This window comes from Emydura macquarii, unplaced genomic scaffold (assembly GCF_026122565.2).
Source record: "Emydura macquarii macquarii isolate MOO-44397 ecotype Brisbane River unplaced genomic scaffold, CSIRO-AGI_Emac_v2 contig_1483, whole genome shotgun sequence".
NCBI lineage: Eukaryota > Metazoa > Chordata > Testudines > Chelidae > Emydura > Emydura macquarii.
Window position 1 is genome coordinate 24,115,253 of NW_027131620.1, and position 27,248 is coordinate 24,142,500.

The 27,248-nt window shown below is 44.1% G+C and overlaps 2 protein-coding genes and 1 pseudogene across 2 annotated transcripts in view; 1 reads left to right on the forward strand and 2 right to left on the reverse strand.

Annotated features, from left to right (window-relative positions):
* Nucleotides 1-3,937: 3,937 nt before the first annotated feature.
* LOC137157269 (perilipin-3-like) lies at nucleotides 3,938-8,383 on the reverse strand (annotated as a pseudogene).
* Nucleotides 8,384-15,117: 6,734 nt separating this feature from the next.
* On the reverse strand, nucleotides 15,118-24,242 carry LOC137157213 (perilipin-3-like). Its single transcript, XM_067554478.1, has 7 exons — nucleotides 24,133-24,242; nucleotides 22,263-22,458; nucleotides 18,579-18,661; nucleotides 17,945-18,167; nucleotides 17,206-17,405; nucleotides 16,846-16,971; nucleotides 15,118-16,757 (listed from the first exon to the last, which is right to left on the reverse strand). The coding sequence occupies exons 1-7, from the start codon at nucleotides 24,133-24,135 to the stop codon at nucleotides 16,407-16,409; spliced, it is 1,182 nt and encodes a 393-aa protein (XP_067410579.1). The 5' UTR covers nucleotides 24,136-24,242; the 3' UTR covers nucleotides 15,118-16,406.
* A 2,841-nt stretch (nucleotides 24,243-27,083) lies between these two features.
* Nucleotides 27,084-27,248, forward strand: part of LOC137157214 (perilipin-3-like) — an 11,607-nt gene continuing 11,442 nt past the window's right edge. Inside the window, exon 1 of the mRNA XM_067554480.1 lies at nucleotides 27,084-27,156. The gene's annotated coding sequence lies outside the window, so the exon portion shown is untranslated. The remainder of the gene's footprint in view (nucleotides 27,157-27,248) is intronic.

A 27,248-nucleotide genomic window follows, 5' to 3' on the forward strand; every position in this document is an offset into this window, starting at 1 on the left:
CAATATGGTAACTTTACGAGTGTCTGCAAAAATATTTAAGCAAAATCCCACTCATGTCAAAACTCACCAGACTGCAGGTTGCATTACAAACTGAATCTCAGGCTGGGTGTACAAAGCTTTCATCCCAGCAGAGCTAAGTTATGATTCAGAGGCAGCTTACAGCTGAGTTTTGCTAAGAACCCCATGCTCTGACATTCACACAATTCTAGTCTCCAGTTAGTCTTTCATGCTCATTGTCCTTGGTACTTCATTTTACTCCTTTAGTCAAATCATCTTAGACAGGTGAAATAATGTCTCATGGAGGTAAAAATGAACTTGCATAGTGGTGATTGTTCAAATCCTGGAGCTTAACATTCCTCCTCTCCAAGCAGGAAGCATCTTTGCTTGATAGTTTAATATTATTTAATGGAATCCCCTCGATAGAGCTGGAGCTCCCATGTGGGACAGGTAGAATTTTAACAATCAGGGAAATCATGCTGCCAAGTTATTTCACCTGAGCCTTAGAGTTTTGAAACATTTTTCCTTAGATTCCAAGGCCCATAATGGACCCTTGTGATAATCTAGTCTGACTTCCTGCATGACAGAGGCCATAGAACTTCCCCCAAATAATTCCTAGAGCAGATCTTTTAGAAAAAACATCCAATCTTGATTTAAAAATTGCTAGTGATGAAGAATCCACAACCCTTTGTATATTGTTCTATTAAGTACCCTCACTTTTAAAAATGTACACCTTCTCTGATTTTTTCTAGCTTCGGCTTCCAGCCCTTTGAATACCTTCCCCTACTAGAATGAAGAGCCCATTATCAGACTTGTTCCTCACATTGGTACTTATAGGCTAATCAAGTCACCCTGAATGTTCTCCTTGTTAAGTTAAATAGACTTAAGGAGCTCATTCACTATAATGCACATTTTCTACTCTTTTATTCAGTCTCATGGCTCTATTTTGAACTCTTTCTAATTTATCAACAGCCTTCTTGAATTGTGGACACCAGAACTGGTCACAATATCCCACCAGCAGTCCTACTAGTGCCAAACACAGAGGTAAAATAACCTCTTTGCTACTCAAGCTTCCCCTCTTTACACACCCCAGGGCTGCATTAGCCTTTTTGGCCACTGCGTCACAGTGAGAGCTCACATTCAGCTGATTATCCACCACAACCCCCAAATCTTTTTCACAATCACTACTTTTCAGGAGAGACGCCCCCCTCCTGCAAGCATGTCCTGTGTTCTTTGTTCCTAGACCTGTCTATTGATATTTAACCTTATTAAAAAGCACATTGTTTGTGTGTGCCCAGCTTACCAAGTGATCCAGATTGTCATGCATCAATGACCTCTCCTTTTCATTATTTACCACTCCCCCCAATTCTTCACTCTTCTGCAAACTTTATTAGTGATGATTTTATGTTTTCTTCTAGGTCATGAAAAAAAAGCGTTAAATAGCATAAAATGTGGACCTGCAAACATGGAGAAGGAGTCATCTTGTCTGTGTCGTGAGACTAAGCAAACATAGAATGTATAGCTATTACAACCCATCTATGTGTACACACCCTTGTCTCCACAAAAGGAACTCACTTGAAGTCTTATGCTGGTGTTATTGTATCTTGCAGACCTTTCCCCATAAACTGAAACACTCTGTAAGCAAATTTCAGTATGAAAACCTCTTTAGAATGATTTTCCATTTATGTCTAGGCAAGTCTAATTACAAGAGACTTCTACAATAGGCTCCCCATAAAACAGCATTGAGCCCCCACTTGTAGAATGAGACAGGCTTAAACAGAGTAGAGCAAGGTCTTCCCATCTGTAAATGCTTCTGGATTTCCCAGGCAAGAGCTAGGTTAAGATGATTTAAGGTTGAAAATATTAGTAATTTGGAGTAAAATACATGAAGAATGCTGTAATTATCCCCAAAATAAGCATTTTAATCCCAGGAAATTCAGAGTTAGGGTTCATTTAAATGCAGCTTAGTTTCTTATGTTATATTAGTTTCTCATTTACTGTGCAACTAGTTCTACTAGGAGTTTAAATTTGATGCCCAACTCGCCTCCTGAAAGGCTTAGCTATACTTCTCCAAAGAGTAATTATTTGGTGGTGATGGGACAAGGTGGGCAGTGGAGTGATGAAACCCCTTTGATTTTTCTTCACATCTCTCTATGGGGAGTTGGCAACTCAGCTTCTTTTACTTTGTCTTCAGCAAGAATTGGTGACTAAATATCTGAGGGAAGGTTAGGCAATTTACCTTATTTGCTGTAGTGTTTGTGAACTACTGGCCTATCAAGTGGATTTTAGGCACTTGAAGTTTTAGGCAATGTCCTTTTCAGACTGGTGTTATGTATCCTACATTATTCCCTTGTCACTGCATAAGGGAAACATTGCTTGTATAGGAAGAGTTCTCTCCACTTTATGACGGTACATGTCTCCTGTGACAGAGAAAAGCAGACTAAACAGTACATATCTGTCACACACTCCTCCAGCAGAAGCTAGACCTACCTTCACTTCCGCATGGTACTGTAGTTACAGCTCTGCTGGTAAGTCAATACACTGAAAAATCAGTTCTTTTAAAAAAAAATGATTCAGGTTGAGTTAAACCTAAAAAACAATGTTTTGGGGTTCTCTGTAATTTGAGAAATTGAAGAGTTGGGGGAAATGAAAGTTTCACTAAACCCAACATGACTTGCGATTTTCAAATAAATAAAACAAAGGAAGTACAGGGCTAAATTCACAAGAGCTACTGAAATGAGTGAGGCAAAAATGCCCTAACCACTGAGTTATTGGTCTACGGCACTCCTCTTCCTGCTCCTGTTTTGTGAATCTGCCCAAAATGTTTGCTCCTGAAGCTATTCAATGAATTAATGTTGAATTTGACAAACTGTTGTCAACCCCCACTGCTGTTCTTTTGGTGAACAAAAAGAGTTTCACCCCACTCTAAACACAATTTTCCTCTTACCTCCAGTCAATAGTGGAATTTGATGTGAAGAATGGCCAAAAGCCTCATTTCCCTGATCCTTCATAAGCTCTACCAATGCAATTCCTAAACTAGGCTCCATGGAGCACTAGTAGCATGGCAGCTAATTGATCAGAGTAGAAATCCATAGCAGCACTGATTACTATTACAAGCACTTGCTGGGGTATGCTAGATCTTTAAGAAACAGCTTCACCATTGGAAAGTGTCAGTTAACTAGTGGACGTGAGAGGCAGGCAGGAAGAGAACAAGCAAATCAAGTCAAGAGTTGTTTGTATGCTGTGAAAATTTATTTTTAAAAGCAAAAATATTGCTCTAAGAACACCCCTTTTCAGTTGATCCAGTATCAGTCTTACATTTGCATCGCAGACCTTCAGCTATTCGCTCCAATACCCGAGTTCCATTAAGGGAACGAGTCTTTCAACAAGTGCTAAAGACTAGCCAGGGAATGGGACACCCCAACAGCAAAGTTAATGGCTACAAATTCAGTCTGTATTCTACTTCTGGTCTGTGGAGGATAGCAGATGTTCTGTAAAGAGTCTCCTACTTACTCCCTTGCTACTTGGCTAACATATTAGAACGAGGGCAAACAGAATTGATAAGTCAATATAGTGCTGCACCAAGTACAGTCTCTACCCCAGTTCAAATAGAATGCTATACTTGCTAGAATAATTAGACTGCAGCCTTTTAGATTCTCTTTTTAGGTACTTTATAAGAAAGTGCACCACGGCCATAGTATTCCTCATCTCAGCCAGCACAGGAAAGCTACTCCAGCATGGCTATTTGAACACAGTGAAGTCTAGGTGAATTGTTAAAGTTAGTCACCATAATTTGCATGAACAGAGCTGCCTTTGGAGTGCAAGCCACACATGGTATGTGTTGGAGTGATTAAAGCCATAAGTAAATGTTTCCCTTTATATGGATGTGGCAGTGGTGAATTGATGTGTTCCTCAAGTTCTTTATGGCAATATCTGCAAGCTAGACTCTACTTCTCCTTTTAGCCTCTTGGTAAGTAGCAGAAGCTTTTGCCATTGGAGAGAATGGTCCCACAAGCCAAGAGAGGGGGACGTTGTGCTTTAAATATTCCAGCAACTCCTCCATGTACTTCTGGGCCATAGCCACCTTCCCTTGACTCTGGATCAGAATGGTGCTGGACAGATCCCGGAAGAACCTGGCAGCAGAGAAGGAAGCATGAAGCTCTGCAACATTGCAATAAGCCCGTTTCATCTTGTCCTGAATGCTGGAGGGAAGGCCTTGGATCATGGACTCCAGGCTCAGACAAGTGTCCTATAGCTGCTGCATGATCTTGTGGGACATGACAAGAGCCAAAGATTCCATCTTCTGGAAGGAAGTGGATTGAGAGAGGTTGAGAGTTGTCCAACCTACACCTCATTATACAGGTCTCCCACCCTAAGCCAGAACCCAGGCATCTGGTACCTCAAGCTCTTTAGCACTTGGGTCTCCATTCTTTTCTGGAAGATTCCTGCACCAATGCAGCCACATTTGATGCAACTTTTCCTGGCTGTCCAGAAGCTTCTGATCAACTCCCTGCTTAACAGATTCAATCTGGAGGGGAAGAAGAGCCAGAGAGCTTGGAGTCAGGTAGGAAAGGTTTTATGCCAGTGACTAAGAGACCTGATGGAGAAGATGTTGGCTGCTTCATAATCATCAACACAATGAGAAGGCCAATAGAAGTAGCAAGAGCAAAGGTGCCCATCAGAATTGATTTTATATCACACTAAAATTTAGTATACAGCAGCACTAGAACAGTGTGTATCAAACAAAAGATAGAGGCCAGAATGGGAAGTGGTTTGGTTGTACCTACCAGATCAATGATGTAATGAAGCTGAAACAGGGACTCCTGCATGCCCTGCCAGGCCTCTCACTTTGCCCACCGCATGCAGGTAGGCATGCTGACAGAGCTTGGTGGAAAGAGATCCCAGACACACGAAGTACTTCTGCTGCTGAACAGAAGCCAGTACAGTCCCCTCCACAGAAGCTGCTAGTTTAGCTGAAGGGAACCAAGAACAGGGTTACTCATCCTGGCCAGGCAGATGCTCTTAAATAGTGAGGGTAAGCCAAGCCCTCTGTCCACATGCAGCCTGTGCCTCTGCAATGTTAGGGAGACATCACTTGCCACAGCATAGTTAAATTTAAGAAATCCAGTCACACACCTGAGTGCATAGCTCAGCCTTAACACCAAATATCAGGGATGGTCTTGGTAACTCTACACCCAGGATATTTTTACTGTGAAGTTACTTTCAGCCTTAGCTCCACTTTAATAGTTTGTCTGGAATAGGACTAGATTTGAAAGTCCAAGTTACTGGGAGTCATTCAGACTGATTGGACAAGTTCTCTCTGGGGACAGTTTGAGGTGTGCAGAGTACTGTATGCCCTTAATGAACAAGGGCCTAACATGTTGAAAGCGAGAGACAGGCCCCGATTGCTCAGGAATCTCAGTGGCAGTATCCATCTACCTCCATAAGGGTTTGGATCACTGCTGCAGAACCATTTTGACTCACCTTTGACAAGATGGGATTGAGAGATGCAGACTGATGCTGGCTCAAGTGGAAGCCTAAGGTTAGTGCTTCATTTCTCATTGTCTTGCCTTTACATTCCCTTGATATCATCTTTCCTTGCACCCTCATTTCACTACCCCTGCCTTGAAGGTCATACCAAACAGAAGGCAATTCAGCGATGCCTGTCAGAGTTTGCAGAGAACCTGAAACAATAACTGAGGTATATTTACACTGACCTAACGGTCTCAGATGGGAAACAGCAGAATCTAGTGTGCCCACTACCTAGATATCATAAGGAGAGCTGGAGGATTCTGTAACATCTACAGAACAGTTATGCTTTTTCAATACCCAAAATTTGAGAACTGAAAGTGCTGAGAGAGTATTAAATAAGTTGAATGTAAACAAAGTAACAGGGATTACTGCACTGACTGTATTCAGGATGAAAATGGATACTACACTAAATAGCCCTTCCATGAGATGAAGCTATTTCAAAGAGTTTCCAACCTGGCACACCAGAAGCCCACAATAGCATTGAGGGCCAGCATGTTGCTGCATGTACAGGTCATCAAAGATGGACTAGAAACTTGTAGAGAAGTATCACGTCTCAGTAGCAGCTGTGCCTCATACTTGGCACATAGTTTAGGCAACCGCCTTCTAGATAGTCTTGTCTGTGCTGCTCTCACCAGTCCTAGAGCAGGTATATCGTGTGATCAGCACACACACAGATATCACCTCCCTTTTGATGGAAGAGGGAATGTGGCCCTGGATCAGACCTAGCCACAGTAGTGACTAGGACCATGTGGCCTTACCAAGTCCTACTGTTGCACCTGGAATCTCAGGAGTACAGATCCCATCCCACCTGTTTTCCTGTTCCCTGCTTTCTGGGGGACCGGTTGCTGTTTCCATCTCCTTCTGAGGCTCCATGCAATCCAGTGTAACTGAAAGGCAAGATGAAGAAGTTCAGGAGTTTTATCCTAGTGTTTGAACTCATTGGTAAGTTCCAGCACTGCGTGGACTGAACAGAGGAAAGCCAGGCCAGGCCAGGTAGGTTTCACTGTTGAGGAAGTGAGGAGCCACAGCAGCTGGTGCTCTCTCAAACAGGATTTCATGGCCCGCTCAGAGCTCCCTTACACAAGCCCAGCTTTCAGTATGGGACACTTCACTTCTCCCTCTCCAGGAGGACTTTTAATGACTATGGGTTAGCTGCACAAAGAAACTTCAGTTTGAGGATGCCGAGTGTCACCACACCAACTTTCATGCACCAAAAACAAACAAAGGCCAAGTTGGGCTCCTACACAATGAATGGGGAGAGAGAGACATGAGATCAGCATTCCCAAGAGCCAGCAGGCTGGCTAAAGTCCCCCTTCCACCTGAGGGGGAGAAGATTTGAACAGGGAGCTGCCACCTCACAGGAGAGCTATGGGATATTGTGAGGCAGGGGTCCCCCAGCCTCTCCTAAGGCAGCTGTTCTACTGTGGACAAGTCATTTTAAAATGGCATTGGAGCAATGGGACAGGATTCTGGGTCACCCATCTCCTGACTGCTCTAGCCACCAAGCTACAGTCACTCGATTGCTTTCTCTGGCCCAGTGACTCATTTATTCACAGTGGAATAGCTCTGACAGGAGAGGCCGAGGAAGCCAAGATCACATAGCCCACTAGCTGGGGGTCTCACCAAGAGATGGCAATTCCCAGTTCAAATTGCTGCTCCCTGAGGCACAGCAGGACTTGAACTGGGGTCTCCCACTTCCCAGGTGAGTACCCAAACCATCTGGTTAAGAGCTATGATGTAGGCGGTTCCTTTCCCCTCCCCTCCATTTTGTATATAGAAGCCTGCTCAGAGCTCACCTGCCAGCACAGGCCCTGCAGGCCAGCTGGGCAGAGGAACACCAATTTTCCCCTGGCTTATGCCTTGCTCTGGGGCCTCAGCACTGGGATATGCTCAGAGGCAGAAGCTCAGGCACCTTGACTGCAAAAATGGAGGCTCTGAATGAGGTTAGGCACCTACAGGGGCTTTGCGAATCCCAGTGGGGGCTGATTCTGGGGTTTAGGTACCTAACACAGAAGTTCAGTGCTTAAGTCCTTTAGCGACACTAGCCCCATGAGCTCAAGCACAGAAGGGGAAGAGGGACAGGAGGGCAGTGAGCCGCCTTCCCCCCATTTCTCCCCCCGTTCTTCAGAACCATCCTAAACCTTTTTCCCAGGAGAGCGTGTAAAGAAGGACCGGCTCAATACCACACCCAAGCTACAGTTGCCTCTAGGTAGTGCCCATTTGCCTAAATGCACTGAGCAACATGTGTTTACTTGCTCATTTCAAACAAATCCTCACTAGAAAGAGCTGTGCTAATTGAAGGACAAGTTAGCATTTAGGTCTCATGTCAGACATCATTGACTTCTGGTTGATACAGGCAGCAATTTACATACAAGAAATTTGCATCTTTCCTTTAGCAGGGAAGCAAGCAGACAATCAGCAGTTATTTCAAACACCCTTTCCCACACTCACTGAAGTTATATCACACCCATCTCTTTCTCTTTCCATCCTAGGGCTTGCTTTTAGGAAGATTTAGCTCCTGCAACAAAAACAAAAAACCCACAACACTTACAGTCAGAACAAGTATCTCTTAAAGTTATTCCATTACTGAATACAAACTGAATCTATCTTTTAATCCAAGGACAAGACAGATGCAAGTTTAATTTAGCCTTTAACTAGAGCCACTAGGTAGCTTACTTCACTTGACTCAAATCTCACAGTAATTGAGTAAGAAGCTATTGTCTCAATTTGAACTAGAAACTCTTAAAACCAAACCTTAATCTTTCTCATTACCTTTAACACTCATAAACATCTTCATTTGTAAGTAGAATTGCCTTTACTCCAGGGATAAAGAGGAATAAAACACAGAATTACTTGTTTTCTGTCAAACCTACATGTCACCCTCTGTTCTGCCTTTATACACTGGTTAGCAGTAGTGTTGTAACAATGGAGGACATACGACTGACAGTTCAGGGAAGCAATAAAAAAAAAAAGCCATGATCTGTCCTGACCAATGGGAGCCAGAACCTGGGTGGCGCATAGGCATGGGCCCCAGGAATGTTGTGATGAGTGGATGTGAATGATTAACCCATGTGATTCGAACTGGTTCTGCTGGGTCTTTGCTTGAGAGTATGTCTACACTGCAGGTGGGAGGTGTAATTCCCAGCTCAGGTACTGTACACACATTAGCTCTGAGCTAGTGTGCTAAAACAGCAGTGTAGTCCTGGCAGCCCAGCCTAACTGTCTGAGTACAACCCTGCTCGCTTGAGCCCCTCGGTATGTACTTGGGTGGCTAACCTGAATTGCTGCAGCCACACGGCTATTTCAGCAAGCCAGCTTGAGAAGAGCTAGCACATCTATGGCTACCCAAGCTGGGAATCACACCTCCCAGCTGCAGTGTAGACTTACCCTCAGAGAGGCCTGTTATCCCATTTAATCCTGTCTGCTGCTAGTTAGGATACTTCAGAAGCCACAGTTACTGTAATTGATACATTCTTCACATAGGAAAAGCAAGACTATTAACAAATCAGTGCTAGGCAGCCTCCCACTTGAATTTCCTTGGATAATAAATATGACCTGGAAAAGGGGGAGGGAGACTATTGATTTTTTGTTTATTTTATTTTAGAGAGTAACTAGAAAGGAAAAGACAAAGGGAGTATAGTGAGAGGGTCAAAATGATTGACCAGGGACAAATTATCGTTTGCAATCAGATAACCATAGAAATTATTATTATAGGTGAGTCACACAGTCTGGGAAAACAGAATCAACATCCGCACTGATGCCCATGCAGATCTGATTGCAGAATCGGGGCTTATAATGGGGGGGGACAGTGAAACTCATTATATGCTGTCAAATACACAGGGAAAATGAACTGGAAAAACATAGACAATCATTTTTCCTTGGTATAGGACTCAGACCCTGAGAGCAAGCCTCCAGGGCTCTGAGCAGGGGCAGAGATCCACCCATGAGGCTGATATTGTGATTTTTATGTTAATGATATCCCTTTAGGAACCTGATCCTGCAAATACACACTTGCTTAACTTTACACAAGTTGCCCATTGTCACAGCAATCCTCTGTCATGGTACCGATGTTTTCAGGCATTCCCATGCCCAGGTGTCCAGCATCTCCCTGTTCAGATCCATGTTACAGAAGTTGGGAGAAAGGAAGGTAGGTCAGGGATCTGCTCCGGCTGCACAAACCCAATGCAGTGTCCCTTTGCAGTGGGGAGGCAAGTGGCTTATGGTCTTGATCTGAAAGTTCCTGGAACACAGTAAATTGTGATGTGACTTTTTCTTTCCCTATTCCATATTTCCTGATGCTTCAGGGGCTTGTTTGGGGATGGGTGGGCATTTTAAATGATTTCCTTCTGCCCCTCCATGCAGGCTTCATCTGCTAGCTTCGAATATTGTCTGTTTCAATTGGAATTGCCTCCTGATCCCATAAGCATATGTTGGCAAATTTCTGGTGCAGCAGAAACTCCAGCTGGTTCTTAATGATCAACAGCAGTGCAAATTTGCTCAGTCCACCTTCATGGCTCACCAAATCCCTGCATTCAGCAATATATAAAGGGGTGACAAGTAGCATGGACATCTCTCTGTCATTGCCAGATTCCCACCATTGGACTGGAGAGCCAGCTCCCTTTTTCAGCCTGGTACTTTCAAAACTACAATGTTCTGCAACAGATGGCCAGCCTGAAAAAGAGAAATTAACATTGCCCCTGAAATAAATGCACCCCACTGCCCACTGGCCCATGCAGACACTTTAAGATGTTACATTTTTAAGACCCATTAGTTCATGCTACTTACCATTTTCAGCTTGTACTGCTTTCCAGGAGGCTACGAAAGTCATATGAAGAAAAAAGGATAATGAAACAATCGTATTCCAGAAATGCTGAACCACATTTATATTCATGGTCTTCCACAGTGAAGTTATGTTACGTGGGGGGATTTCTTACCTGCTTTCCAAGGAAAGATAAAATATCTTGTGCTGCTCTTGTGATTGAATTGGCAGGACCTTTGGCCCACCTCCCACAATTGCCATTGCCAGTATCTGAGAGCTGGCAAATCATCTTCCCACTCCCCTTCCTCTTGCATCTGCAGCCCACCATGCTGCTGAGATGGAGGATAACAGCCCCCATGATGGGGGGAGGCCGCAGGACTCCAGACACAACACCTTGCACTGGTACCCAAAATCCCTCCCAGGGGAAGCCCTGTGACCATGCAGGAGATTGATGAGCCCAAGACTGTGCCTGAAGGCCAGCATGTGTCCAGTCCCCATCCCCCATGCAGGAAACACCCCCATTTGTCCCCCTGGAAAGTTGTCCACAGCTGTTCCCCCCTTTTCTGGGGGAGGAGGCAATAAAAGCGAAGGAGATGGGTCACAGGCAGTGAAGTTGTAATGTTCTTCAGAAAAATGCTCAGTTATGCTACATGCACTGGTTTCAATAAATGGATGTTTCCTTTATTGATGTGTGGACCCTTCACTAAGGCTGTGGTGAAGACATACATTTCCTTTCCACCCTCGGAGAGGTTTTGGGCCTCTCCAATTGGTGCCTTGAGTCACGTAACTTTCTGGGGCAGAGACCAGAACCACCCACCCCCACAAGCTTCTGTCCCAAGTTTGTGTGAATATAAGTAAGCCGGAGACATGTGGAAAGTGCAATGCGCATGGAAATAACAGGTAACTTTATTAACAGGAGAAAGAAAGACAGGGTGGATGAACTTCCTCGTGGGTTTGACAAAAGCAAGTGAAGTAATTGCCGTCACACCCTGAACAGTGCTAAAAGGCCATCTCCCCCTGCCCTCAAAAACCAGGACTGCTTGGAACTCTGGGGATTACTCACAGTTAACCGCCAGTAAGTGCCCTTCTTCCCACACACCATCACAGTTGCCAGAAACCAATTGCAAAAGCCCCTCCAACCCCCTTCTCCAACTGTTCTCAAGGTCCCTCAGGCATTGAGTAATCCCCCTAAACTGTGGTCCGGCTAACAGTTTTGAACATTAACATAAAATGAAAGTGCAATTTAAGTGGGCAGACACCCTGCGCAGAACAATCATAAACCAGAAGGTGTTATGCTGATGGAGGTGCCTTGCCCCAATTATCTGTAACGAGTTCTAAATGGCTGGCTAATGACCATCAGAGGGAGTGTGAATGGGAATGTTCACTGCAAGGTGTTGTTCCTGGGATTGTTTTTACAACAGCTGCACGGGGTATGGTGCTTTGTTTCAGACCAGGCTGAGATCACCCTCTGTCTGCACACTGTTCCAAGATGTACACACAAATTGCGTCTCAGATTTCCCTGGCCCACTGTGATCCAGCAACCAGTACAAACATTCACAGGATCAGGCTGCCTGTGAAAGCTTTGGAAGCCAGTCTTGTCCTGTGCCCATTCTGTCCTAAAGAACTTGCCTTTAGTCTCACAAATGTTATGAAGCACACAGCATGCCACAATAAAGCAGATGGTCTTGGCCACACACCTAGGGTGACCAGATAGCAAGTGTGAAAAATCAGGACTTTTTTGGGGTGGGGAGGGTATAATTGCGTATATTAAACAAAACCCATAATATCAGGATGGTCCTGATAATATCGGGGCATTTGGTCCTAATCCAACCAGGTGCATAGGCTTTGCCACTGATCACACGGCAAGCCAGTGGCCAAGGTAGAAATAGAATCCAGACCTCCTGGCTCATTCCTGTGCTTTAATCACTAGGCTGTTCTATTTTTAAGTAAGGAACCACTGATTTCCCCTCACACAGCCTATTACTCCATCAATATTGCCACCCTTATTGGTCAGAGCAGACCATGTTTCATTTGCCTTGCTTCCTCAAGCTGTGAGTCTAGTGCAGCCACCGTTCGTCTTTATAAAGGCAGAGAGGCAGCTTGGGAAATATACAGAATATTTAAATGATTTGTAGATGTTTATCCCAGTTTACTAGTTGTCAAACATGCCATTAAGATGTCCTTTGACCAATTAATTTTCTGTATAATCGGCAGCTCTGACTGAACAAAGAACAGATTTGGATTGTCACAGACAGGTTGAGATGGACTGAATCAGAGCCTACTTGCTCTCTTTTCATTCTCTGGTCCTGATTCTGGATTTTAATAACACAGACATGAGGTAGCATGAGGGAGCCCTGGAAGACCATACTATATAGCTCAGAGAATGAGAAACTCTAATTACTCAGGCAATATTTTCCAATGACCCTCTTTTGGTTCTCCTCCAGTAGAGTAAATAAAACCTGGGAACACAGTGAATGAGGATACAAAAAAAAATGAGGAAAAGCTGCCTTATTCCCCAAGCACAGTCCATCCTGTGCACCAAATGAGGCAGGGATCCTGTTGAAAAAAGTAGAATGTGATCCTGTAACGACAAACTGTACCAGAATTAGGGCTGAGCAAATGATTGATTTTTTTTAGCTTGATGGCTGAACCAAACATCTAGAAGAAAATTCACTTTGTTTCAAACCAAAACAAAAAACGGGAAAAGAAAAATGTTTTGGATCAAAATGAAATGCAAAAATGGTGCATTCTAACATTTTTTAAAACAAACTGTTTCAACATTTTTTGGGGGGAAAATTCCAGATTTTTTTGTTCCACCGTAACAATTCACCAAACTCAACCCAAATTCACGAATAGTTTTGGTGTCCCCAGAAATGTTTTTTTTGATGAATTTACTATTTGCCAGAAAAATTTTGCCCAGCTTTAATTCTAACAGATATGCACAAAACAACCATTAGTCTGGCATTTTCTAGCTTAAGAGCTTGACTTTTCAACTGTAACATTGTTCTCTTACAGTAGGTATTATGCAGAATAGCATATAAACTAATGAAATTACTTCCTGCAGTAAGTATAGGGAAACAGCATATGGCATATTCTCGGGTGGTAACTAGATAACCATCAACTTTTTAGTGGTGACAACAATAGTATTTTTGTTATGAAGACCAACCATGCCTTCAAGGGCATTTGCTTTGCATTTAAATAAGTTTTGTTTCACAGAAATTTCCCCATTCTCTAAGCTGTCTCAGAGAAGAGGCTGATTATATATAGCTTCTCCTTTGTTGGACCATTATTCATATTGATAGCTGCATCCCATCTTGCAACTATTTTCCCTGAGCAAGCTGCTGAAGTAGCAGGTCTTATCAACTTCCTAGAGGTTTTGGTTTGACTTTCACATTCCCCTTCTCGGTGATGATCTACTCCTTGCCACTCTTTCTTTCTTGCTCTCACTACAAATAGTTTGATATGGAAAAGACTTTTTCTGTGTTATAGTCCACCTCTCCATGCCAGCACAAGGTAGCTGCTGGTTTCGTCCCCTCCAGGTTTAAAAACTTCAGTCAATTGCTGGACAATTGATGTTTTTCAGAGTTTAGCTAAAAGGATATGCCCTTCTGATTAGACTAAACTCCTGAGGGCAGGGATGGTCCATGTCTAGTACAGTGGGACCATTGCAGACTGAAGCTTTTAGTTGCTACTAGGTACATTCCAGTTGTTCCATTTTCCTTGTGAAAGTATTCAATCATCCTTCCCCCTTAAGCTTTTTTCCTTTTACAGTGGATGCATCACTTACTACTGTCCTGAACTATTACTCCATCCCTTCTTTGTGACTGTCAGATAACTGTAGCCACTCATGCCTTAGCTAAACTTCAACACACAAAGTAGTGCATTAAAGGACTTAATATTGTAAAGTCAAGCCCTCAAGTTAGGAAATATGAGACTCAAGGATACTTGTCACCCTCCATGCAATGCCAGACTTTTGCTGTTGTATTCATAGGTAGTTACTTAGCCACTCACAAAGAGATGCTTTATTACATTTATAATGGTTAGGTTACTTCTCCAAGATACATTGAGTTAGCTTCTCTTCCCTCTACATCGCACCAGCTGATTAAACCTTATGTCATTTACCCCAAAACAGATTAACCCACCACCTGGTTTAATCCCACTTGTTATTTTAGAGAGATCTTTAGTTCTTCTCCATGAAGAGACACCTGAATTCCATTAGCTGGAGTTGTTTAGGTAGCAGGCAAAAAGGGGTTCATGTACAAGAAAGCCTCACTCCATCATCATTTATGGGCTCCTTCACTAGGGAAGAGGTTTCCTCTAGCTGCGAAGTACCGAAGGTATTGATTTATCCACTTACTGGAGTAGGAAACAAGTGATGAGAAGCAGTTCTATAAGGTAGTGGTGTAGGGCAGGCCACCCCTGTTCTTTCCAATGGTGATTTAAAGGATTAATCTATTTCAAAACAATTTGATCTTGCTCAGGGGTTCTCAAACTGTGTGTGGCGGGGGGTGGGGTCAAGTGCAGAAACACAGGAGGCATGATGGGGGAGGTGGATGGTATGGCAGGGTTGTCACTTTTGGAGGGGGGGGGGGGGGTCATCATAGCCTGAAATATTTTCAAAGAGGGTCACCACCAGAAGAGTTTGAGAACCCCCACATGCCATAAGGGAAGCAAGCACCCTGGAGAGAGAAAATAGTCTTTTTAGTTCTGTTGCAGTGCACAGGTGAGAGGGGGACCTAGCCTAGGAAACAGCTGTGGATTGGTAGAAGCAGGATCTACCTCATCCACTCCTATAGTGGATAATACTCTATCCAGGTCACATTATCCTGTGTGTGGCAGTGACACCTATGCACTTAGCCTCAGGGTTGGCACTATTTGGCGCAACTAGGACTCTCCCCTATGAGCTCAATGAAAGCATAGTTCAGGAGCTGCACAGAGTGGTATTGATGCAGAGCGAGTCCCCTCACCCTGGGGAAGATAGGTTTGTGTCTCACCTCACAGGAGAGAAGGTAACAACTTGCACTGTGCTGCTACATGAACACATTTTAGAGGTTTGAATAGGAGCCAGGATTTTCCAGTGCCCACACAAAGCACAGTTTAGTTCATCCTGATTCAGGAAGAACAGATACCTTTCCTCCTCCCTCACACCGCGTGAGGAATGTTACAGGTAGGCTGCAACCTCTGTAAAGTTTCACCTGTCAAATCACATGTAGACATCACTCAGCTACTCACACTAGGTGAAGGTTTAACAAGGGAGCAGTTAGTGAGAAGTGGAGACCACTCAAGAATCCAGGTTTACAGAATACAACAGAATTTTATTTTCAAGACTAGATATCCTAGTCACATGGTTTCAAGCAATACTGGAAGCTTTTACATTCTGCACAGCCACACAGTATCAGCTTTGCCTCTTTGTCAGAGTTAGATGCATAGACGTGTTTCTGTACAAGCCCTTTATTGCTTGTTGTATGCAGGAGACCTTGACTAGAGGCTGATGTCAAAAAGCTGCTGCACTGGAAAGAAATCCTCTAGAAATTTTTGCACAAGACAGCTGCACTACAAGAGTCTGCTAAGTTCTCTTTTTATGACCTATTAATTCAAGATTTATATCCTCCAAGTCCAAGGAATTTGTACTAGGCTGTGAAAGAGATCTAGAAAATGCTTGAAGCACCATTCCTTTGTTAGGTCTCCTTATACTCTATTGCTTCTCACCCCCCTTGCATTAAGTGAATACAGTGGATGGCTGGTACATATCAAACATCTACTTCTCAGCCATCATCAGCATGGAGAACCACGTTAAGGTCTCCACTTAATATTAAGGGCTGCTCCTGCCTTAGGAGTGTTATCTAGCCTATACCTCTGCTTAAGTAAGGGTGGGGAAATGTAGTCCAGAATGCACAGGGCTTATCAATACTACTTTGTTTTTTTATTTCCTGAATGATTATGCTAGGACTAGGATTCTAGCGCAGGCTTTGATATCTGGATTTCCAACCTGCTATCTGAAAAGAGCTGCAGTTATGTGATACCAGGTTATTTGTCCCCCATCACCAGTTTTAGGACTAGATATTTAATACTGGTCTTTGGCAGGAATGGAGGCAGGGTTCTCTAATCTGTCTCCACTTTAAAGGTCTTCCTGGCTCTGCAATGGCGCAGAGATTCTGCCAGAGGGGGTGAAGGGTCCCACCAGCCAGGAAAGATGAACATTGTACACCACATATTCAAATAGTTCATCCACATATTCCTGTGCCTTGAGCAGCTTCCGCTTGCTGCAGGTCAGGATGCTGCTGAACAGGTCCTGGAAGGAGCTGGCATTGGAGAAGACAACATGGACCTCTTCCAGATTGTCCTGAGCTTGCCGCATCTTGTCCTGAATGCTGGTGGGAAGGCCTTGGACCATAATCACTAAGTTCAGGCACATGGTCTGTAGCTGCTGGGTGATTCTCCAAGACATAGCCAGAACCAGGGTATCCACCTGCCGGGGTGAAACAGATAAGTGTGTGATAAGATATTCAGTGGGCAGGGTAGGTCACCACTGGTAAGTTGAGTTAATATCCAAGTACCTCTGGCTGTGCAGAGGCTGGGTCAGTTGATGCTAGTTCCCTCTTAGTCCATTCCAGCCACAGCTGGTACAGCTTCTCCTGACCATCATGTAGTTTCTTACCTACACTCTGCTTGACATTCTCAATCTGAAATGAGGACAAGAACAAGTTTTGCTGTTTTCAAGCTGGATGGTAGAAGGACCAGCCTATGAAGCAAGGGGTACCAGTACAGAAAGTCTGCTAGACAGAAGAGTCAGACAACTCCCCCCAGGGATATCTAGGTTAAGCCAGAACAAAATGCTTTAGAGGAAAAATTTGTGGTTATGCCTTTTGGGCCAGGGTTGTCCCAAAAGCTACTAGCACAGACTATGGATTACCTACTAGGTCAATGGTCTGCTGAATCTGTGAAAGGTTCTCCTGCATGCTCTGATGGAGCTGTCTCACTTTGCAAACTGACTGCACATAGGCACGCTGGCAGAGTTCTGTGGTCAGAGACCCCAGACGCACAAAGTATTTCTGCTGCTCTTGCTGCTGTTCCACAGAAGCCACTTCAAACCCCTCCACAGAGGCTGCTAGTTTAGCTAACGGAGAGAAGGGGGTTACAGTTTAGGCATCCTGGACATGGCTGAGGCAATCAGCCAGGCAAGGGCAGGGCTATTTCAGAGCTCTCATTAACATCTGGGTCACGAGATGGAGTACTCGGATAGTACAGATCCTGATAGATATTCTTTTCTGCTGGGTTACTATCCATAAGTTCCCAGCAAGGTGGGTGCTACTCATCTCAGTGGGATTTGTCACTTCCTTGGGAGCCTTCCTCCCACTATATACCATTTACAGTCTCATTATGTGGTCCAAAATTTGTACACAAGGACTTACTGGAGATTCCCAGGGAAGTCCAAGTACCCTTATTGATGGCTCTTGTCTACATTTGTTTCCAAAGCAGTCCTCTGGGTGCATAGTCTAAGTTCGGTTTTAACAGCCATTCAGTCAACCAGGTAATAGGATTGAGACTTAGATTGTTGGCACACATGAGTCAAAGTTAGGGTAGGGGGAATCCCAAGGTACATGTTTTGAGCTGTCCAACTGCTACTCTGTTAGTATCATGCAGGTATTTCCCAACCTAGTTCATCTTCTGTAATGGGGAGGAAGTGATCCACCAGGTCTTCCGACTGCCCCAGCACAACTTCTGCTCTGCTCACTACTGCAGGATGCACTCTGGAGCCCACTACTGTAGGCATGCTGCTGGTCACTGCTGATTTGGAGGCTTGTGTGGTCTTGTCCAGCACCTCAATCATTCTGCTGCTCATGGCATCCGTCACCAACTCTTTGGTGCCCAAAAGATCCTAGAAAAGGTCAAAGGTCAGCACTTCATGCTACTCTATATCCATGCCTTTCCCCCCCCCCACCCCCACCCTCAAGGGATGCTTGCAGAGAAGCCACTTCATGTCAATAGAGTAGACACCACTAGAGTGGTCAGAAGGTCACAGTAAGGGTAAGAAGGGCTGTACACTTCTGGAGAGTCAGCCCACTTCAGTTAGGGGTGTCAGTTTAGGCATCCAAGTCTGGAAGCTTTGGCACAGGATACAGCTAGGTACAGCAATGAAGAAATGGTCAGTCCCCACCATAACTAGTCTTGAAACTCAAGGGGTTAACAGTATTCAGCTGCCTTCACAGTTGTCTTTCTAGATGCTAGCAAAATATGTTTAGCAGACTACAGTCCTCCCTTCCATCTAGGTCCTCAAAAGTCTAGTTACCTTATCAGCTGGCTGTTGAAGGATTGACAGCTTCTCCTCCAGCTTATTCAGTCCTTTGCAGGCAAATTCATTTGCTGCTGCAACTGTAAAAGTTACCACCATGAATTAAGTTTTCCAAATCTTTGAGCAGCTGGGGTGGTTTCTTTAAACATAGTCCCTCTTGCTCTTGGAGCCTCTGGTTCTGCAATATTCTTGCTATAGCCCATGGCAGACTGTTTAGAGAGTTGGCATAGCATTTGCCTCTAGCATGCTCTGGGAAACTGATGTACTGATTAGAGAGTGTTCCTCAGTGAGGGACACTTCCTGTCTCAGTTCTATTCCATGGACAAGCTTCATTTAAGAGGGGCAAAAGCTGGCTAAAGATCATCTCCCCACTGCAGCAAAAACCTTAATTAGCATTTACTTGCATGTTATGGGACCCGTCTACCGTAAGCCAGCACCAATGCCATGTTTCCACAGAGTAATTACATCTTCATAAGAGACTCAGCACACTATGCAAGACCTGTGTTCTGACCTCATTCTCTCCCTAGACACAGCCCTTGTTAATGCAGACTATTAGCAAGTGTTACTGAGGTTGTAATTGAGGTTTTGCATTGTACTGAGGGAGATTTCTGTGTAGTACATTTCCTTATCAGTCAAAGGCAGAAGGAAGCTATGATGCTGCCTGGGGAATTTACTCAGCCTTAATCCCTTAAGGCAGTTTGCTTACTCAATTTTTGGTTTAATACAGCAAGTGTAGAAGGGTTCTAGAGGCATGAAAGATCCTGACCTCCTCTGGCATACACAAGGAAGCTGCTCTCTCTCTCGGTTTGAGCATCAATGGTGCCTGAACATCAAGGTGGGGGGGGGAGGGGGGAAGGGGATGGTCCAGAGCAGATGCTCCATCTGCTCTGTCAGGGCAGCCATAGCTCCTCAGTCAGCATATGATCTTCAAAGGCTGGAGAGCTGACTGTACTGGAGCATCTCACCCAGCAACCCCAGATTTCTCTCCTAGACTAAGCAGTGGTTCTCTTCATAGAAGTTTCTCTCCTCATTTTCCTAGTGAGGATAAGACGTGGGGTGGCTACCTTCCCTGATGGAAGCTGCTAACTGACATCCAAATGGACACTGAAGAGCCAGCTGAGGCAGATAAGGTCTTCAAGGATTACAGGAAATTGCCCTATTGTATTAAGTTTTTAGTATTCTTGGGGGGCCAGGATTATAGGTAGTCTCTAAAGGGAGATGCAAGACATGGGAGTTCAAGAGGCTATATTTAAAGAATGCCAGCCAGTTCTGGCTTTTGGGGACAAAAGGGGATTTCCTCCCATGGAGAAGTTCAAATTCCCCCAAGCCTGGCTGTGCAAAAACCCAGCCTTTTGGAGCTACATCCTGAGGAGAGGGCCCGTCTCCTGATGACCTGTTCCAGAACGTCAAGGTCAGAGGGCGGAGCTGTACAAACAGCTGATCAGCCTTTGTTCTTGTTTGGGCTCTGGGAGATGAACTTGTAACTACAGGCAAGACCCACTTTGTGGATTTTAGAGGACTAAAGCCTACCAAAGGCCTAAACTGGAGTGGAAGGTGACCTCTAGTAAGCTTTATCATGTGTGTAGGGTTTTATCATTAAATAAGTATTAGAACCAAAACCTATAGACAAAAGTGTAACAAAAGTTACCCCTGTAACTTAGCTCAGGTGACAGCAGTCATAGCCCTTGGGGAGAAAGCAAAAAACAGACACAGGCCTTTTGAGGCAGTCTGGGTTGCTGGCAACACCACAGGTTAAGGAAGGAAGCTGTGCAGCCTTGAAGATTCCTGGTCTGGAGGAAGCGAGACATGGAGCTCTGCCTATGAGAGATGATGGCTGGGAGCCAAAAAGCCTAAAATGGGTGTCATTGGTGGACCGTGGCAGGGGAAATACAGGTGCAGTTACCTTGAAGTTGTGACAGAAGCCATGTTTTGAGGGGCAGCCTCACCACATTGCCAGAACCTCAAGTTTAGTACATTTCAGCCACATCAGGTTCCTGGTTCAGAGGAGGATGAAAGATCCCATGCAGAAGCTTCGTAGCCTTGGGGAAGATACACTGAGATGGACAATGAGTAGGAAAGCTGTGACCCAAACTCCCTTTTCAGTCCTTACTGAGGAAGGGCTCGCACTGCTGCCTCAGAAGGCAACAGTTATCAGCCATACCATTTTACAATGGAATTAATGGAGATGCTGCCAGAGGTCATTGCCAGGAGTAGACTCTAGGAGGTCTGGGTCAAACTGTGTATGGGGTGGGGGGAGACCAGAGTATGCTTTCCTCAAAGGTTCTCCCTTTGTCAAAAACCCAACCTTCCTTTAAAAAAAAAAAAAAAAAAAAAAAAAAAAGTAGGACTACTTTCATTAAGCTAAGTGGGGGGGGGGGAAATAAAAGAAAAAACACTGAAAGCTAAGAGTTTTGATGAAATGAAGTCTATCAGTTTTCAGGGGGGGGGGAACCACACCCTTTTCTGATCACCTTTAGAAAATGCTCTAATATGGCAGGCTCCAGTCCCATCCACAGCTGTGTTACTGTGTCCTCCAGCCACTAGAAAACACACCCCTTCAAGGTGAGAATAGAATCCAGGGGTCCCGTTCTCAGCATTCTTGTGCTGTCTGCCCAACAATTGTGCAGCTCACTGGTAAAAATGTGCTACATCCTCCCCGCCCTGAGCATTCCCAGGGCAGAACAGTTGCTCCTCTAGCACACATGGCAGAGGCATGGGTTGAGGGTTCAAACCCTGCTCACGACCCCTGGAGGAAGAGGGCAGAATGCCTTAGCCTTTTTGAATGGTTTGAGTCATACAGTGAAGAAATCTCTTAAGGCAGTTTATACTAAAACCCAAGCTCAAGCATGTTGCAAATTGCAGCATGCCTAAGACAGTGGTCACACTGGCAAGGGTTTTGTTTGAGGGGGTATGATAGCCAGCTGCAATTTTATAACCAAGGAATATTTAGATAAAAAACTCCAATATGGAGTCCAGATTTGGAGAGGACACTGTCTCCACCCTCCTGTGTGAGGCCAGCTGTAGCAAGACCCTGAACCCAATCTTGGCAGGTCCTGTAATTCACGTTTGTTAGTCACTGTGGTTAGTTTCCTCCCAGTTACGTCATGTTGTGCAGAACCTATTGTCCCTCCAAAGTGGAATACTTTTGCCAGCCAGCATCTTAAGGATTACTTGTGTGATCAAGACACAGCCACTCCTATCACTGACAGATGTTGCACAACTGTTGGGTAGTTACTGATCAGCAGTGATCTGGGTTAGCGATGAGAGTTACTCAGTGAGATTTGAGTGCTCTGAATGTGGTGCAATGACTTGGCCCCCCAAGTTAATACTGCTAAGCAAGTACAAGGCTTTTATATGATGGAGATCAATCACACCCACGGTGGGGAGAGGTTGGTTGTGCACACATCCCCTCAACCACACATTCAAAAGAGAATTGCACTCCCAGGTACAGACTTTACACCAGTAAATCTGGATAATGGTAAGCCTCCATTCAAATTGCTTTTGTTCAAGGTGCAGAGTGACTCAGGATCAGTGGGAGTTTAGGGACCTTTCAGCTAGAGGGAGGGGAGGTTGTTAAGTGGCTCACACCTAGGAGAAGAGACAGCATCAGGTTCTCATGAGAGAATATACAGTTGAAACCTTGGAAAGCCCCCATACGTCTTTATGCCATGATTTACTCACTCGGAGGTTCAAGTGAAGTCAGAACTGGCTGTGAACAATTGATTGTAGCTTCAGTCACATTCTTCACGCCTTTAACCACCACATCACACAGACATCGGATGCAAGAGTGACTCTCTTTAGTGGAGGTGTAGGCCCTGGAAACCATATCCCAGGCAGAGCTGACTAAGGGCAGGTTGACCACTATGCTCACCACATTCTGTCAAAGATAGAAAAGTCATATCAAGAAGAGATCCACTGGCTGGGGAATTAAGGGAGATTTGATATAGAGGTTTCACTCCCCTCCCCCCACTACATGTTAGTCAAAGAATGAGAAACTTCTAGTACTATAGACTAGAGAGTTAAATGACTCTCCAGCTAATTATGGCATTTGCCTTTGATGCATTTAAATATTCAGCAAGGGAGCATCCATCTCTACAGCTGTGGGGTCTGAGCAGTGCAGAATTTCAGCTAGAATTAGACCACTTGTGCTTCAAGGAAATACAGCTGTGATTGCAGTCATCACCTCCCGGTTTGGCAGCATTAGTCCTGAGTAGACACATTTTATAAGGCCCTAGACCCATGGATGATCTGTGCATCTAGAACCTAAAGGGTGCTGCTGCAGATTTGTCTGGTGTCTGTTAGTGGCCAAAAAAGTGTGCAAGTGTGATGTGAAACAGGGGCTACCAGCCTGTTGTGCCAGTTCCCTTCTCTGTGGGGAGTCAGCCACAGGAGTTTGGCTTTTGTTTTCATACATTGTCATGCCAGACCACAAGAGAAGAGAAGGGGAATAGTTACAAGTTAAAGCTTTAGACTTTCTCTAGACAGCGTTAGGGCACAGCAGTGAAGATGGGGCACAGCGTAAAGATAGTAACATGCTCTCCTCTTCCAGTCTGTCAGGACACAGTGGAGAGCCAAAAGCCTCATCCTCAAATACAGTTCATTCATTTGGATTAATTACAAGTGCACCTACCCAGAGCATTGGCTATCCTTGCAGTGATACAGGTCATGTTACTAGACCATCAGTATATTCCAAGAGTGCTTAAGATCTACTGGAAGAACCAGTCAGCCATAGAACCTTCAGCAGTCTTGACTTACCCTCCATGCTCTCAAAACATATCTAGCCTCTTGTTAGCAGCTATGAGATAGAGATCAGTCTGACTGCCCCACCCTAGTTTCAGAGTTAAGGTCTCCACAGTTACCAACTGCCTCCTTTTTATATAATGGGAGTACTAGTATCCCTGCTGAGCAGTTCCATAGCACCCAGAGTAAAAAAAAAAAAAGTCTCAAAATAGAGCCCTAGCCATTTACAGGGTTTAGGTTATTAAGTAACATTCACAGTGCACTCTCACTAAGGTATCATGGCACAAGAATCCAAGCTTGAGGATTATTACCATGTAAAGGTACACAGCTGTTCCCTCTCCACTAATTAGAGTTTCTAGAATTTGTCTAGACTTGTATTGCAAGACTGACTAGAACAGTCCACATCAGTGAATTAGTGCCTGAAAACACCAGCACACTTGAACTTATATCAGACACAGTTTCCTTCTAGTCTGAAGGATTTAGTAGGTTATTTAGAGTTCATTAGAAAAGGGTTCCTAATGCTAAGTGAGATTAGGCATGGTTTCCCTGCACTGTGGAGTATTCCTATACAAGGAATCTGAAAAATACAAGCCAAAGAAGGGGAATTTGAGGAAGTAAAAAGCTACCCTAATCAAGTTATTTAAGTAGGATAACACTGCTATTTACTTTAGCAATTCTAAACAACTCTCTTTGAATGAAGAAATAATAACAAACCTCTTATAATAAAGCAATCAGTTTAGAATAAAAAGTGGTTTCCATACCACTGCTAAATAACATTTCCTCAGCTTTAAAGAATAAAAAACCCTCTTACCATAGAGATTAAAAGTTGTCTCTACTCAACATCATAGAAATCACTCCTTCCTCTGCCTTTATATACAGATAAGTGATGTCACCATGGGAAAGAATCAAAGGATTGACAGTTCGAGGCAGCAATGAGAATGAGCCAGACTGTGTCTTGACCAATGATAAATAGAATAAGGATGAGCAATTGGGAGAGAAAGAGAGAAATACAGACCTCAATTAAATTGCAATTGTTCATTCACCTTATGCAATTCAAGCCTATTCTTCTAGTTCTTCAATCCTAATGAGCCAATGGATTTTAAAAATATATAGAAGGGGGCACCTAGCACTTTTATGGTTATGGCTTTTGGGTGGCAATGTTACAAGTAGCAAAGCCATGGCTGAATTACAGAGCTTTCCCTTCACGATTGCCAATAAAACTTTTGCACTACCCTCTATCCCTCTTGTAGAATGCCACTTTCCCAGATTTTTCTTAGACCATGTTTTAAATGATGTTGGTAGTATTCCTTTGCCCATAAGGCCAAGCTGATTTTGTACTGATTAACTGTACTCAATGGAGAGAACATAGCTTTAAAAAAACCCAAACCCTTGAAGACATTACCTACACTGGCTTTCTTGTGCATATTAATTTCATGATTGTAAGGTCCAACCTCTCAGGACTCTTTGTCCCATTTATCAGGGGTAGATTCCCAGCTTTCCTATGGTGTAAGTGTGAGGGACGAGAAGCTGCTATGAATTAATCTATGAATATTGATATGTAATAATGGTATGACTATTGTAAGTGACCTAGTCAATGAGGTAAAGTTATTGTATAACTATGGTGAGCTATTGGCATTTCCAATATGATTGTATTGATCCAACTGAACAGGTGGCTTTGGAAGCACAAACAGAAAAGCAACACAATACATTTAGATAAGGACACCACAACACATACTAGAAAGCCAATGAAGCAAGCTGCTAGCTTCAAAGATCCTGTCTCCCACAAGTTGCTGCCCTTGTTTTGCCAAAGTTACATCCTAGAGATTAAAAAAACAAACAGCTGATAAGCCTTTCTCAGGGGGGCTAAAAGGGGGGGGGAGGGGATCAGAGTCTGACTTTAGGAGACAGATGGACACAAAGAGAAAGCCTCTGTGGAGGGACTCTAAGCAATAGGGCCTTCCCAGATCCAAGGAAGAGGAAGGTCCCAGGGGAAAGCTAGATGTGTGTAGTCTATGCTATTGTTTTTAAGATCTGTTTGCTCGGAGAGCTTTTATTGATCCTAAAACTTACCATTGGTCCGAGTCTGGATATGGGCTACCCTAGGCCTTAGGTCAATGACATTGTATATGGCTGAGTGTGCCAGCTTTGTAGCAAAAGAATATTTTTTCTTGCAGGCTGAAGTTTTTTTAAGATGCAATTATTTGAAGCTGCTCAGAGACCCACCGTGTAGATGTAGTCCTACAGGAGATGGCTTGGGACCCAATCCTGCAAATTGTTCTCTGTGGCTAGCCTTTTGTATCTGCACCAAGCCCCACTGACTTCAATAGGACCCTACATAGGTGCAGAAATATGCCCAAGCAGAGCAAGGATCAAGGCCTTAGCGGGCAGAGTACAGCAGTCTGTCTTCAGTTAGACCTCCCTGGAAACTGCTCCCTATCAAGCAACAGCTGGTAGTCAGCACCAGCTTATCCTGCTTATATCGAGTAGGGGAAAAAAAGTCGACAGTTACCAGAGTGTCCTTGTGAGGTCTAAGTAGTGATGGTGTTACTCTGGGGTTTGTGAGACCTGTGTTTAATTCCCTGCCACAGACTTCTGTGTGACCATGGGCAAGTCCTGGCCCAGCTCCTTGATGGTATTTAAGTGCCTCACTTCTATTGATACCAGTGGAAATTAAGAATCATAGAATCATATGAGATTAGAGTTGGAAGGGACCTCAGGAGATATCTAGTCCAACGCCCTGCTCAAAGAAGGACTAACCTCAGCTAAATCATCCTAAGCATTTCTGAGGGTCTTGGCTTGGTGCCTTAGTTCCCCAAGTAGTACTTCCCTACCCACCAGGGGTGGCGTGAGGCTTGTGAAGCACTCGGATACTGTAGTGATGAGGGCTAGATTGATACTAAAGATACTAGCTGTTAGCTGTTCTAACCACAAAGCAACAACTGGGGTATCTCAGGCAGCCGTCGCTGGTAACTCTGTCAGAATTATCACTTTTTACTAGCATTCGCCATATGAAGAACATTGTGAAATGGGTTTCCTAGCGGACTCTCTCTGGATTCTCAATGCGAGCCTCCCAGTGTTGTTTATCTGTTTTGAAACTTGTCTGTGGGACTGTAAAATGAACCTGTTGAAATGAGACAGCAGTTCTGGAAATTGTCAGAGTGAACGGTAAGCAATCTCCATCATGGAGAGAACAAGAGCCATCTCCTCCTAAAACCTGCCTTTGTTGCTTTTCTGCAAGACAATGTTCCTCTGAGGATGAAACTGCCCACAGTAAGGCCCGCATCCTGCAATGAGACCATGCCAGTGAATCCCTCTCCCCAAATAGACCCACTCAGGTTAGAACCAGGTCCTATGTCATTTTCCATCACTGATGACATTTTTTTTATTTGTCATTGAAATGTCTTCAGCTGTGTCAAACTTCATCACTTAAGCTTTCTTACAGTTCGTGATGCCTGAATTTATACTACTAAGCCACACATTAATTAATGAGAAAAGCTTTTCCTAATTAGCAATTGTTGTGAGGTAGAGTGTACCTTCCAAGACAGCCCCTCTGGATGAAAGGTGGTTGTCAATCAAAGAGCTGGTGATCTCAATTGGTAACACTTGTGGTAAGAAGACAGTCACTTTCCTAGGATCTTTTCCTCCTACCTAGAACTGTAACTATGTTCCATCTCTCATTGGTCAGGAGAAGCCATGTGCCTTGCGTGTCTGAGCTTACACCGGTGTTCCCTATTATCCCTAGACAGATATCAGTAGCTGTATATTAAGGGCAGAGTGAAGGGTGTGTTGTATGGTGCTTGGATTGTTGGGTAGAGTAAGGAAGGCAGGTATAGTGGTGAGTAGGCTAGTATCTTAGTTGTTAATGATTCTGCTTTTTAAGTATTTGACTTATTTAACCCTTGATGGCTTTGTTATTTAATGCACTGT